Here is a 14,535-nt window from a genome sequence, read left to right as displayed (position 1 = left end):
TAAAACGCTTGAAAACAGTGAAAACCCAAACAAAAACACCAAAAACCCTTTTAAAATGTTTAAAAACAGTAAAAAACCGTGTGAAAACACCAAAAACTTTGCTAAAACGCCTAAAAACCGTGAAAAACCGTCTAAAAACACCAAAAACCTGCTAAATCGCTTAAAAACCGTGAAAAACCGTCTAAAACACCAAAAACGATTAAAAACAGTGCAAAGCCGTCTATAAACACCAAAAACCCTACTAAAACGCTTAAAAACAGTAAAAAAGGGTCTAAAAACACCAAAAACCCTGCTAAAACGGTTGAAAATAGTGAAAAACCGTCTAAAAACATCAAAAACCCTGCTAAAACGCTTGAAAACAGAGGAAAACCGTCTAAAAAAACTAAAATCCTTGCTAAAACGCCTAAAAACAGTGAAAAACCGTGTGAAAACATTAAAAACCCTGCTGAAACGCTTAGAAACAGTGAAAAACCGTCTAAAAACAACAAGAACCCTGCTATAACGCTTGAAAACAGTGAAAACCGCCAAAAAACACCAAGAACCTTGCTAAAACGCTTAAAAACAGTGAAAAACCATCTAAAAACACCAAGAACCTTGCTTAAACGCTTAAAAAGTGTGAAAAACTGTATAAAAACACCAAAAACTCTCCTAAAACGCTTAAAAACCGATAAAAACCGTCCAAAAACCCCAAAAACTCTTGAAAACAGTGAAAACCGAAACTCTGCTAAATGTATTAAAAACAGTGGAAAACTGGCGAAAATCACCAATAACCCTGCTAAAACGATAAAAACAGTGAAAAACCATCTAAAACACCGAAAACCTTGCTGAAACGCTTAAAAACAGTGAAAAACCGTCTAAAAACACCAAAAACTCTGCTAAAACGCTTAAAAATAGTAAACGAGAATATCGGTTGGAAACCGAAGAGTTATTGATCGATAGTTAGGGGATCCCTCAAAACAGAAACTGCAGTTTCGATTCATCCGCTCTCGTAACTTGCGCACTGCGCATCGCACACACACACTCGGAGGGGCCCCAAATATCTCTCGCTTTACAAAAATCTAGATCACTATATCAATAATTGATTGATAACTCGCTAATTATACGACATAATTTGCCCAAAATCAATGGGCTTCTGGTCCGAGATAAGATTGATGGACATGCAAAATCTGGAGCAGATTCAATCTCGCTTTCGTGAGATATCGCGTGCATCTAACAGACATACAGACATACAGACAAATACCTATCAACATACTTACCGATTAAAATCGACAAGTAAAAACCGCCTAAAAACATCAAAATCCCCGCTAAAACGCCTAAAAACACTGAAAAGCCGTCTAAAGGCACCATAAAGCCTACTAAAACGCTCAAAAACAGGGAAAAACCGTCTAAAAACACCAAAAAATTTTCAAAAACGATTAAAACTCTAAAAACACCAAAAGCCTTGCTAAAACGCTTGAAAACAGTGAAAAACCGTCAAAAAGCACCAAGAACCTTGCTAAAACGCTTAAAAACAGCGAAAAACCATCTAAAAACACCAAGAACCTTGCTTAAACGCTTAAAAAGTGTGAAAAACTGTCTAAAAACACCAAAAACTCTGCTAAAACGCTTAAAAACCGATAAAAACCGTCCAAAAACCCCAAAAACTCTTGAAAACAGTGAAAACCGCCTAAAAACACCAAAAACTCTGCTAAATGGCTTAAAAACAGTGGAAAACTGGCGAAAATCACCAATAACCCTGCTAAAACGATAAAAACATTGAAAAACCATTTAAACACCAAAAACCATGCTAAAACGCATAAAAACAGTAAAAAACCGTCTAAAAACACAAAAAACTCTGCTAAAACGCTTAAAAATAGTGAACGAGAATATCGGTTAGAAACCGAAGAGTTATCCATCGATAGTTAGGGGATCCCCCAAAACAGAAACTGCAGTTTCGATTCATCCGCTCTCGTAACTAGCGCACTGCGCATCGCACACACACACACGGAGGGGCCCCAAAATTCTCTCGTTTTACAAAAATCTAGATCACTATATCAATAATTGATTGATAACTCACTAATTATACGACATAATTCGCCCAAAATCAATAGGCTTCTGGTCCGAGATAAGATTGATGGACATGCAAAATCTGGAGCAGATTCAATCTCGCTTTCGTGAGATATCGTGTGCATCTAACAGACATACAGACATACAGACAAATACCTATCAACATACTTACCGATTAAAATCGACAAGTAAAGACCATCTAAAAACACCGAAATCGACGCTAAAACGCTTAAAAACACTGAAAAGCCGTCTAAAGGCACCAAAAACGCTTAAAAACAGTGAAAAGCCGTCTAAAAACACCAATAACCCTGCTAAAACGATTAAAAACAGTGAAAACCCGCCTAAAACCCTGCTAAAACGCTTAAAAACAGTGGAAAACCGTCTGAAAACACTAAAAACTTTGCTCAAACGATTAAAACAGTCTAAAAACACCAAAAACCTTGCTAAAACGGTGAAAACCCGTTTAAAAACACCCAAAACCTTTCTGAAATGTTTAAAAACAGTGAAAAATTGTGTGAAAAAACCTAGCTAAAACGCTTAAAAACCGTCCAAAAACACCAATAACCCTGCTAAAACGATTACAAACATTGAATAACCGTCTAAAACACCGAAAGCCATGCTAAAACGCTTAAAAACAGTAAAAAAGGGTCTAAAATCACCAAAAACCCTGCTAAAACGCTTGAAAATAGTGAAAAACCGTCTAAAAACACCAAAAACCCTGCTAAAACGCTCGAAAACAGTGGAAAACCGTCTAAAAACACTAAAATCTTTGCTAAAACGCTTAAGAACATTGAAAAACCGTGTGAAAACACCAAAAACCCTGCTGAAACGCTTAAAAACAGTGAAAAACCGTCAAAAAACACCAAAAACCCTGCTAAAACGCTTAAAAACAGTAAAAAAGGGTCTAAAAACATCAAAAACCCTGCTAAAACGCTTGAAAATAGTGAAAAACCGTCTAAAAACACCAAAAACCCTGCTAAAACGCTCGAAAACAGTGAAAACCCGTCTAAAAACACCAAAAACCCTGCTGAAACGCTTAAAAACAGTTAAAAACCGTCAAAAAACACCAAGAATCTTGCTATAACGCTTGAAAACAGTGAAAAACCGTCAGAAAACACTGAGAACCTTGCTAAAACGTTTAAAAACAGTGAAAACCCATCTAAAAACATCATAAAACCTTGCTAAAACGCTTAAAAACAGTGAAAAACCATGTAAAAACACCAAGAACCTTGCTTAAACGATTAAAAGCAGTGAAAAACTGTCTAAAAACACCAAAAACTCTGCTAAAACGCTTAAAAACCGATAAAAACCGTCTAAAAACCCCGATAACTCTTGAAAACAGTGAAAAACCGTCTAAAAACACCAAGAAGCCTGCTGAAACGCTTAAAAACAGTGAAAAATCATCTAAAAACACCAAGAACCTTGCTTAAACGCTTAAAAAGAGTGAAAAACTGTCTAAAAACACCAAAAACTCTGCTAAAACGCTTAAAAATAGTAAACGAGAATATCGGTTGGAAACCGATAGTTATCGATCGACAGTTAGGGGATCCCCCAAAACAGAAACTGCAGTTTCGATTCATCCGCTCTAGTAACTTGCGCACTGCGCATCGCACACACACACTCGGAAGGGCCCCAAAATTCTCTCGCTTTACAAAAATCTAGATCACTATATCAATAATTGATTGATAACTCGCTAATTATAGGACATAATTTGCCCAAAATCAATGGGCTTCTGGTGCGAGATAAGATTGATGGACATGTAAAATCTGGAGCAGATTCAATATCGTTTTCGTGAGATATCGCGTGCATCTAACAGACATACAGACAAATACATATCAACATACTTACCGATTAAAATCGACAAGTAAAAACCGTCTAAAAACAACAAAAACCCCGCTGAAACACTTAAAAGCACTGAAAAGCCGTCTAAAGGCACCATAAACCCTACTAAAACGCTCAAAAACAGGGAAAAACCGTCTAAAAACACCAAACCTTTTCTAAAACGATTAAAACTCTAAAAACACCAAAAGCCCTGCTAAAACGCTTGAAAACAATGAAAAATCGTCAAAAAACACCAAGAACCTTGCTAAAACGCTTAAAAACACTGAAAAGCCGTCTAAAGGCACCATAAAGCCAACTAAAACGCTCAAAAACAGTGAAAAACCGTCTAAAAACACCAAAAACTTTTCTAAAACGATAAAAACTCTAAAAACACCAAAAAACCTGCTAAAACGCTTGAAAACAGTGAAAACCCAAACAAAAACACCAAAAACCCTTTTAAAATGTTTAAAAACAGTAAAAAACCGTGTGAAAACACCAAAAACTTTGCTAAAACGCCTAAAAACCGTGAAAAACCGTCTAAAAACACCAAAAACCTGCTAAATCGCTTAAAAACCGTGAAAAACCGTCTAAAAACACCAAAAACGCTTAAAAACAGTGCAAAGCCGTCTATAAACACCAAAAACCCTACTAAAACGCTTATAAACAGTAAAAAAGGGTCTAAAAACACCAAAAACCCTGCTAAAACGGTTGAAAATAGTGAAAAACCGTCTAAAAACAACAAAAACCCTGCTAAAACGCTTGAAAACAGAGGAAAACCGTCTAAAAAAACTAAAATCCTTGCTAAAACGCCTAAAAACAGTGAAAAACCGTGTGAAAACATTGAAAACCCTGCTGAAATGCTTAAAAACAGTGAAAAACCGTCTAAAAACAACAAGAACTCTGCTATAACGCTTAAAAACAGTGAAAAACCGTCAAAAAACACCAAGAACCTTGCTAAAACGCTTAAAAACAGTGAAAAACCATCTAAAAACACCAAGAACCTTGCTTAAACGCTTAAAAAGTGTGAAAAACTGTATAAAAACACCAAAAACTCTCCTAAAACGCTTAAAAACCGATAAAAACCGTCCAAAAACCCCAAAAACTCTTGAAAACAGTGAAAACCGAAACTCTGCTAAATGTCTTAAAAACAGTGGAAAACTGGCGAAAATCACCAATAACCCTGCTAAAACGATAAAAACAGTGAAAAACCATCTAAAACACCAAAAACCTTGCTGAAACGCTTAAAAACAGTGAAAAACCTTCTAAAAACACCAAAAACTCTGCTAAAACGCTTAAAAATAGTAAACGAGAATATCGGTTGGAAACCGAAGAGTTATTGATCGATAGTTAGGGGATCCCTCAAAACAGAAACTGCAGTTTCGATTCATCCGCTCTCGTAACTTGCGCACTGCGCATCGCACATACACACTCGGAGGGGCCCCAAATATCTCTCGCTTTACAAAAATCTAGATCACTATATCAATAATTGATTGATAACTCGCTAATTATACGACATAATTTGCCCAAAATCAATGGGCTTCTGGTCCGAGATAAGATTGATGGACATGCAAAATCTGGAGCAGATTCAATCTCGTTTTCATGAGATATCGTGTGCATCTAACAGACATACAGACAAATACCTATCAACATACTTACCGATTAAAATCGACAAGTAAAAACCATCTAAAAACACCAAAATCGACGCTAAAACGCTTAAAAACACTGAAAAGCCGTCTAAAGGCACCAAAAACGCTTAAAAACAGTGAAAAGCCGTCTAAAAACACCAAAAACCCTGCTAAAACGTTTAAAAATTGTGGAAAACCGTCTAAAAACACCAATAACCCTGCAAACACGATTAAAAGCCGTGAAAAACCGCCAAAAACATCAAAAACCTTGCTAAAGCGCTTGAAAACAGTGGAAACCGTCTAAAAACTCCAAAAACCCTGCTAAAACGTTTAAAAATTGTGGAAAACCATCTAAAAACTCCAATAACTTTGCTCAAACGATTAAAACAGTCTAAAAACACCAAAAACCCTGCTAAAACGCTTGAAAACAGTGAAAACCCGTTTAAAAACACCCAAAACCTTTCTAAAATGTTTAAAAACAGTGAAAAAAACCTAGCTAAAAAGCTTAAAAACCGTCCAAAAACACCAATAACCGTCTAAAACACCAAAAACCCTGCTAAAACGCTTGAAAACAGAGAAAAACCGTCTAAAAAAACTAAAATCCTTGCTAAAACGCCTAAAAACAGTGAAAAACCGTGTGAAAACATTAAAAACCCTGCTGAAATGCTTAAAAACAGTGAAAAACCGTCTAAAAACAACAAGAACCCTTCTATAACGCTTGAAAACAGTGAAAAACCGTCAAAAAACACCAAGAACCTTGCTAAAACGCTTAAAAACAGTGAAAAACCATCTAAAAACACCAAGAACCTTGCTTAAACGCTTAAAAAGTGTGAAAAACTGTATAAAAACACCAAAAACTCTCCTAAAACGCTTAAAAACCGATAAAAACCGTAAAAAAAACCCAAAAACTCTTGAAAACAGTGAAAACCGAAACTCTGCTAAATGTCTTAAAAACAGTGGAAAACTGGCTAAAATCACCAATAACCCTGCTAAAACGATAAAAACAGTAAAAAACCATCTAAAACACCGAAAACCTTGCTGAAACGCTTAAAAACAGTGAAAAACCGTCTAAAAACACCAAAAACTCTGCTAAAACGCTTAAAAATAGTAAACGAGAATATCGGTTGGAAACCGAAGAGTTATTGATCGATAGTTAGGGGATCCCTTAAAACAGAAACTGCAGTTTCGATTCATCCGCTCTCGTAACTTGCGCACTGCGCATCGCACACACACACTCGGAGGGGCCCCAAATATCTCTCGCTTTACAAAAATCTAGATCACTATATCAATAATTGATTGATAACTCGCTAATTATACGACATAATTTGCCCAAAATCAATGGGCTTCTGGTCCGAGATAAGATTGATGGACATGCAAAATCTGGAGCAGATTCAATCTCACTTTCGTGAGATATCGCGTGCATCTAACAGACATACAGACATACAGACAAATACCTATCAACATACTTACCGATTAAAATCGACAAGTAAAAACCGTCTAAAAACATCAAAATCCCCGCTAAAACGCCTAAAAACACTGAAAAGCCGTCTAAAGACACCACAAAGCCTACTAAAACGCTCAAAAACAGGGAAAAACCGTCTAAAAACACCAAAAACTTTTCTAAAACGATTAAAACTATAAAAACAGCAAAAGCCTTGCTAAAATGCTTGAAAACAGTAAAAAACCGTCAAAAAGCACCAAGAACCTTGCTAAAACGCTTAAAAACAGCGAAAAACCATCTATAAACGCCAAGAACCTTGCTTAAACGCTTAAAAAGTGTGAAAAACTGTCTAAAAACACCAAAAACTCTGCTAAAACGCTTAAAAACCGATGAAAACCGTCCAAAAACCCCAAAAACTCTTGAAAACAGTGAAAACCGCCTAAAAACACCAAAAACTCTGCTAAATGGCTTAAAAACAGTGGAAAACTGGCGAAAATCACCAATAACCCTGCTAAAACGATAAAAACAGTGAAAAACCATTTAAACACCGAAAACCATGCTAAAACGCATAAAAACAGTAAAAAAACGTCTAAAAACACCAAAAACTCTGCTAAAACGCTTAAAAATAGTGAACGAGAATATCGGTTAGAAACCGAAGAGTTATCGATCGATAGTTAGGGGATCCCCCAAAACAGAAACTGCAGTTTCGATTCATCCGCTCTCGTAACTTGCGCACTGCGCATCGCACACACACACTCGGAGGGGCCCCAAAATTCTCTCGCTTTACAAAAATCTAGATCACTATATCAATAACTGATTGATAACTCGCTAATTATATGACATAATTTGCCCAAAATCAATAGGCTTCTGGTCCGAGATAAGATTGATCGACATGCAAAATCTGGAGCAGATTCAATCTCGCTTTCGTGAGATATCGTGTGCATCTAACAGACATACAGACATAAGGACAAATACCTATCAACATACTTACCGATTAAAATCGACAAGTAAAAACCATCTAAAAACACCAAAATCGACGCTAAAACGCTTAAAAACACTGAAAAGCCGTCTAAAGGCACCAAAAACGCTTAAAAAGAGTGAAAAGCCGTCTAAAAACACCAAAAACCCTGCTAAAACGTTTAAAAATTGTGGAAAACCGTCTAAAAACACCAATAACCCTGCAAACACGATTAAAAGCAGTGAAAAACAGATAAAAACATCAAAAACCTTGATAAAGCGCTTGAAAACAGTGGAAACCGTCTAAAAACACCAAAAACCCTGCTAAAACGTTTAAAAATTGTGGAAAACCATCTAAAATCTCCAATAACCCTGCTAAAACGATTGAAAACAGTGAAAAACCGTCAAAAAACACCAAGAACCTTGCTAAAACGCTTAAAAACAGTGAAAAACCATCTAAAAACACCAAGAACCTTGCTTAAACGCTTAAAAAGTGTGAAAAACTGTATAAAAACACCAAAAACTCTCCTAAAACGCTTAAAAACCGATAAAAACCGTCCAAAAACCCCAAAAACTCTTGAAAACAGTGAAAACCGAAACTCTGCTAAATGTCTTAAAAACAGTGGAAAACTGGCTAAAATCACCAATAACCCTGCTAAAACGATAAAAACAGTGAAAAACTATCTAAAACACCGAAAACCTTGCTGAAACGCTTAAAAACAGTGAAAAACCGTCTAAAAACACCAAAAACTCTGCTAAAACGCTTAAAAATAGTAAACGAGAATATCGGTTGGAAACAGAAGAGTTATTGATCGATAGTTAGGGGATCCCTCAAAACAGAAACTGCAGTTTCGATTCATCCGCTCTCGTAACTTGCGCACTGCGCATCGCACACACACACTCGGAGGGGCCCCAAATATCTCTCGCTTTACAAAAATCTAGATCACTATATCAATAATTGATTGATAACTCGCTAATTATACGACATAATTTGCCCAAAATCAATGGGCTTCTGGTCCGAGATAAGATTGATGGACATGCAAAATCTGGAGCAGATTCAATCTCGCTTTCGTGAGATATCGCGTGCATCTAACAGACATACAGACATACAGACAAATACCTATCAACATACTTACCGATTAAAATCGACAAGTAAAAACCGTCTAAAAACATCAAAATCCCCGCTAAAACGCCTAAAAACACTGAAAAGCCGTCTAAAGGCACCATAAAGCCTACTAAAACGCTCAAAAACAGGGAAAAATCGTCTAAAAACACCAAAAACTTTTCTAAAACGATTAAAACTCTAAAAACAGCAAAAGCCTTGCTAAAACGCTTGAAAACAGTGAAAAACCGTCAAAAAGCACCAAGAACCTTGCTAAAACGCTTAAAAACAGCGAAAAACCATCTAACAACACCAAGAACCTTGCTTAAACGCTTAAAAAGTGTGAAAAACTGTCTAAAAACACCAAAAACTCTGCTAAAACGCTTAAAAACCGATAAAAACCGTCCAAAAACCCCAAAAACTCTTGAAAACAGTGAAAACCGCCTAAAAACACCAAAAACTCTGCTAAATGGCTTAAAAACAGTGGAAAACTGGCGAAAATCACCAATAACCCTGCTACAACGATAAAAAAAGTGAAAAACCATTTAAACACCGAAAACCATGCTAAAACGCATAAAAACAGTAAAAAACCGTCTAAAAACACCAAAAACTCTGCTAAAACGCTTAAAAATAGTGAACGAGAATATCGGTTAGAAACCGAAGAGTTATCGATCGATAGTTAAGGGATCCCTCAAAAAAAAACTGCAGTTTCGATTCATCCGCTCTTGTAACTTGTGCACTGCGCATCGCACACACACACTCGGCGGGTCTCAAAATTCTCTCGCTTTACAAAAATCTAGATCACTATGTAAATAATTGATTGATAACTCGTTAATTATACGACATAATTCGCCCAAAATCAATAGGCTTATGGTCCGAGATAAGGTTGATGGACTTGCAAAATCTGGAGCAGATTCAATCTCGCATTCGTGAGATATCGCGTGCATCTGACAGACATACAGACAAATACCTATCAACATACTTACCGATGAAAATCGACAAGTAAAAATCGTCTAAAAACACCAAAATCGCCGCTAAAACGCTTAAAAACACTGAAAAGCCGTCTAAAGGCACCATAAAGCCTAATAAAACGCTAAAAAAACAGTGAAAAACCATCTAAAAACACCAAAAATTTTCTAAAACGATTAAAACACTACAAAAACAACAAAAACCCTGCTAAAACGCTTGAAAACAGTGAAAACCCGACTAAAAACAACAAAAACCCTTTTAAAATGTTTAAAAACAGTGAAAAACCGTGTGAAAACTCCAAAACCCTGCTAAAACGCTTAAAAATAGTAAAAAACCGTCTAAAAACACCAAAAACCCTGCTAAAACGCTTGAAAACAGTGGAAAACCGTCTAAAAACACTAAAATATTTGCTAAAACGCCTAAAAACATTGAAAAACCGTGTGAAAACACCAAAAATCCTGCTGAAACGCTTAGAAACAGTGAAAAACCGTCTAAAAACACTGTGGTGATTTATGTATTAAAATCTAGCAACGCCTAAAACAGCCACGACATTTGACCCTGCTGACGTATACTGTTCGTCCTTTAGTAGCATGGTGTTTTTGTTTTAAAGTCATTCTTTGGTTTGTGCTGCTTTAAGACTCTTAGTCGACGTTTGTGCTAATAAAAGCCTAGTATACAAGTTTGTTTCTTTCTGTATTAGGTTCGCCTCAATTTTATTAGCTCAAAACTTAAACTTGAAACGATTAACTGGTTTCCCGAAACAATGGCAACTTCCGACGAAAAACTTATTCGGGTGCCAGTGCTTGATGTCTTGCCGAATAAAGTTGGAGCTCTGAAAGTATTTTCCCATTGGGACAGAATGCTTACAAATTACTTAACAGCTGTGGAATCCAACAGATCCACGGAAGGTGTTTCAAGGCAAATCAACAAATGTGCTATCATGGGTGGATATTTATCACCTGACGCGTTTTCCTTTGTGGAAGATGTGGATGTGTATGATGAAGCTATGGTGATTTTGCGCAAACATTATCAAAGAAAGAAGTATATCATATATGCAAGGCACACGCTGGCCACACGGATTCAGTTGAGCAGAGAAACAGTGAAACTATCTCCGAATTTTCCCAGGCGCTCAGGTCGCTTGCGAAAGATTGTAATTTCAAAGCAGTCAGCGCCGAGCAACACAGAGAGGAGGCGCTAAGAGATGCGCTTATAACAGGGCTAATATTCGACAAAGATTGCTAGAATATGACGAATTATCACTGGAAAAAGCCATTCAAATTGCTGATTCTTTGGAACGAGCCGAGAAATTTTCGCATTCGTACCAGCAATCATTGCCTCATCAAGCAGCCGTTACTTCAATGGATGATAAATTTTCGGTAAACAAAGAAGACCAATTTTCTGAGTTTGGCTCTAATAGTGACCAACACGTAGCTGCTGCAAGAAGAACTTACGGAACAAAAGTTAACCGTAGAAGGTGTTATTTTTGCGGACAAATTCATGCTTTAAATCGACTGAAGTTCCCTGCTAGAAACGCAGAGTGTTTTAATTGTGGTCTTCGAGGACATTTTGCAACAGTTTGTCGTAAAGCGAAGAAATCGGTTGCTACCGTAAACGATTTGCACCTGACTTCAATTATAGCTGGTATTCATACTTCGTTGTCACGATCGACGATTACTGCTAAAATTGCGGAAAACCCTCTGATGGCTCTGCTAGACTCCGGTGCTTCACAGAGTTATATAAAGGCATCCGTGGCAAGAAGTCTTGGCCTCACCCTCTACGGTCCAAATACTGTAATTGCACTTGTTTGGTTTGGTGTTGTGGAAAATCTGTGTACGGACATCATACTGGGCCAAGTTATTTTAGGCAAACATCAAAAGGTTGTCTTCGAATTCAACGGAGACCTCGACTCCTTGTACGTTGGTAAAGAGGTCTGCAATTTGGCTAGTGCAAAAGTAAGTGAACCTTTACGTATTTTTCGATTTGTTGACGATAACTGTAAGCCAATTGCTGTCAGGTTCCGAAACTACAGTTCCGATGATCTAAAGTTCATCAAAGATGAGATTGCTCGTTTGTTGCGGGAGGGCATCATAGAACGGTCAGAGTCGCCTTGGCGCGCTCAAGTATTGATCACCAAAGACCAAAGACATAAAAAAAACGTCTTGTTATTGACTATTCACAAACAATAAATAGATACACTGCTCTTGACGCGTATCCCTTGCCTCGCATAAACAATATAAATAACGAGGTTGCTAAAGGAGAGATTTACAGTACCATTGATTTACGTTCGGCTTATCACCAAATTCCTATTTCTGACGTTGACAGACCTTACACTGGGTTCGAAGCTGCTGGCTCTTTATATCAATTTTGCAGGGTCCCTTTCGGAGTGACTAATGAAGTGGCTGTGTTTCAGAGATACATGGACTCTTTCATCGAGCGTGAAAATCTTGAAGGCACCCTTGCTTACTTAGATAACGTCACAATTTTGGGGGATGATCAACCACAACATGATAAACGATTGAAAGCTTTTATGAATGCTGCGGAGCGGCAAGGTTTGACATTAAATAAAAATAAGTCTGTATTTTTCAGTGACTGAACTGCAATTCCTTGGGCATTTGGTATCACACGGCAAAATTCGGCCAGATCCTGATCATTTACATCCTCTTAATAATCTTAAACCACCTAGAAATGGAAGTAATTTGAAACGTTGCTTGGGATTATTTGCCTACTATTCGAAATGGATATCTAAATTTTCTGAAAAATTAAAGCCACTTTCAACTAATACATCATTTCCCCTCAAAGGCAAAGCTTTATCGTCTTTTAATCAACTGAAAGCTGATTTGTTAAAAGCGTGCTTGTGGTGCATATATGAAGATGAACCGTTTATTATTGAGTGTGATACATCCAAATTTGCGATTGCAGCCATATTGAGTCAAAAAGGAAGGCCGGTTGCCTTTAACTCTCGAACACTCGGTAAGTCGGAATTAAGGCATCCGGCCGTAGAAAAAGAAGCGGCGGCGATTGTTGAAGCTGTAAGAAAATGGGGATATCTTTTGCATGGGAAAAGGTTTAAACTGATAACTGATCAAAACGCTTTGGCATACATTTTTCGGAAAAATCATAAAAGTAAAATTAAGAATACAAAGTTACAATTGTGGAAACTAGAACTTTCCATATTTGACTATGAAATTGTTCATCGCCCAGGTGTAGAAAATGTGGCACCAGACGCATTGTCAAGAATTTGTGCTAGCAACGCTTGTTGTACAATGAGTCTAAGAGAAGTTCATACTCAATTGGGCCATCCTGGTGTTCGTCGATTACTTCATTTCATTCGCTCTAAATCTTTGCCTTTCTCTGTTGACGATGTGAAGAGAGAATGCGCCAATTGTCGACAATGTGCCCAAATAAAACCCAAAGCCACGACATTTGACCCTGCTGACGTATACTGTTCGTCCTTTAGTAGCATGGTGTTTTGATTTTGAAAGTCATTCTTTGGTTTGTGCTGCTTTAAGACTCTTAGTCGACGTTTGAGCTAATAAAAGCCTAGTATACAAGTTTGTTTCTTTCTGTATTAGGTTCGCCTCAAACACCAAGAATCTTGCTATAACGCTTAAAACAGTGAAAAACCGTCAAAAAACACTAAGAACCCGGCTAAAACGTTTGAAAACATTGAAAAACCATCTAAAAACATCAAGAACCTTGCTAAAACGCTTAAAATCAGGGAAAAACCGTCTAAAAACACCAAAAACTCTTCTAAAACGCTTAAAAATAGTAAACGAGAATATCGGTTGGAAACCGATAGTTATCGATCGATAGTTAGGGGATACCCAAAACAGAAACTGCAGTTTCGATTCATCCGCTCTAGTAACTTAGCACTGCGCATCGCACACATACACTCGGAGGGGCCCCAAAATTCTCTCGCTTTACAAAAATCTAGATCACTATATCAATAATTGATTGATAACTCGCTAATTATAGGACATAATTTGCCCAAAATCAATGGGTTTCTGGTACGAGATAAGATTGATGGACATGCAAAATTTGGAGCAGATTCAATCTCGCTTTCGTGAGATATCGCGTGCATCTAACAGACATACAGACAAATACCTATCAACATACTTACCGATTAAAATCGACAAGTAAAAATCGTCTAAAAACATCAAAAACCCCGCTAAAACGCTTAAAAACACTGAAAAGCCGCTAAAGGCACCATAAACCCTACTAAAACGCTCAAAAACAGTGAAAAACCGTCTAAAAACACCAAAAACTTTTCTAAAACGATTAAAACTCTAAAAACACCAAAAGCGCTGCTAAAACGCTTGAAAACAGTGAAAAATCGTCAAAAAACACCAAGAACCTTGCTAAAACGCTTAAAAACAGTGAAAAACCATCTAAAAACAACAAGAACCTTGCTAAATAGCTTAAAAACAGTGGAAAACTGGCGAAAAACACCAATTACTCTGCTAAAATGATAAAAAACCGTGAAAAACCATCTAAAACACCGAAAACCTTGCTGAAACGCCTATAAACAGTAAAAAACCGTCTAAAACATCAAAAACTCTCCTAAAACGTTTAAA

At 37.0% G+C, this 14,535-nt stretch overlaps 1 protein-coding gene across 1 annotated transcript; it reads left to right on the top strand.

Moving 5' to 3' along the window:
- The first annotated feature begins 10,724 nt into the window (after positions 1 to 10,724).
- On the top strand, positions 10,725 to 13,434 carry LOC144424416 (uncharacterized). Its single transcript, XM_078113748.1, has 4 exons — positions 10,725 to 11,002; positions 11,127 to 12,056; positions 12,332 to 12,510; positions 12,761 to 13,434. The coding sequence occupies exons 1-4, from the start codon at positions 10,725 to 10,727 to the stop codon at positions 13,432 to 13,434; spliced, it is 2,061 nt and encodes a 686-aa protein (XP_077969874.1).
- The last annotated feature ends 1,101 nt before the right edge of the window (positions 13,435 to 14,535 follow it).

The sequence above is a fragment of the Styela clava genome, chromosome 6 (genome assembly GCF_964204865.1).
Source record: "Styela clava chromosome 6, kaStyClav1.hap1.2, whole genome shotgun sequence".
Classification (NCBI taxonomy): domain Eukaryota; kingdom Metazoa; phylum Chordata; class Ascidiacea; order Stolidobranchia; family Styelidae; genus Styela; species Styela clava.
This window is presented reverse-complemented; position numbering and strand designations above follow the sequence as displayed.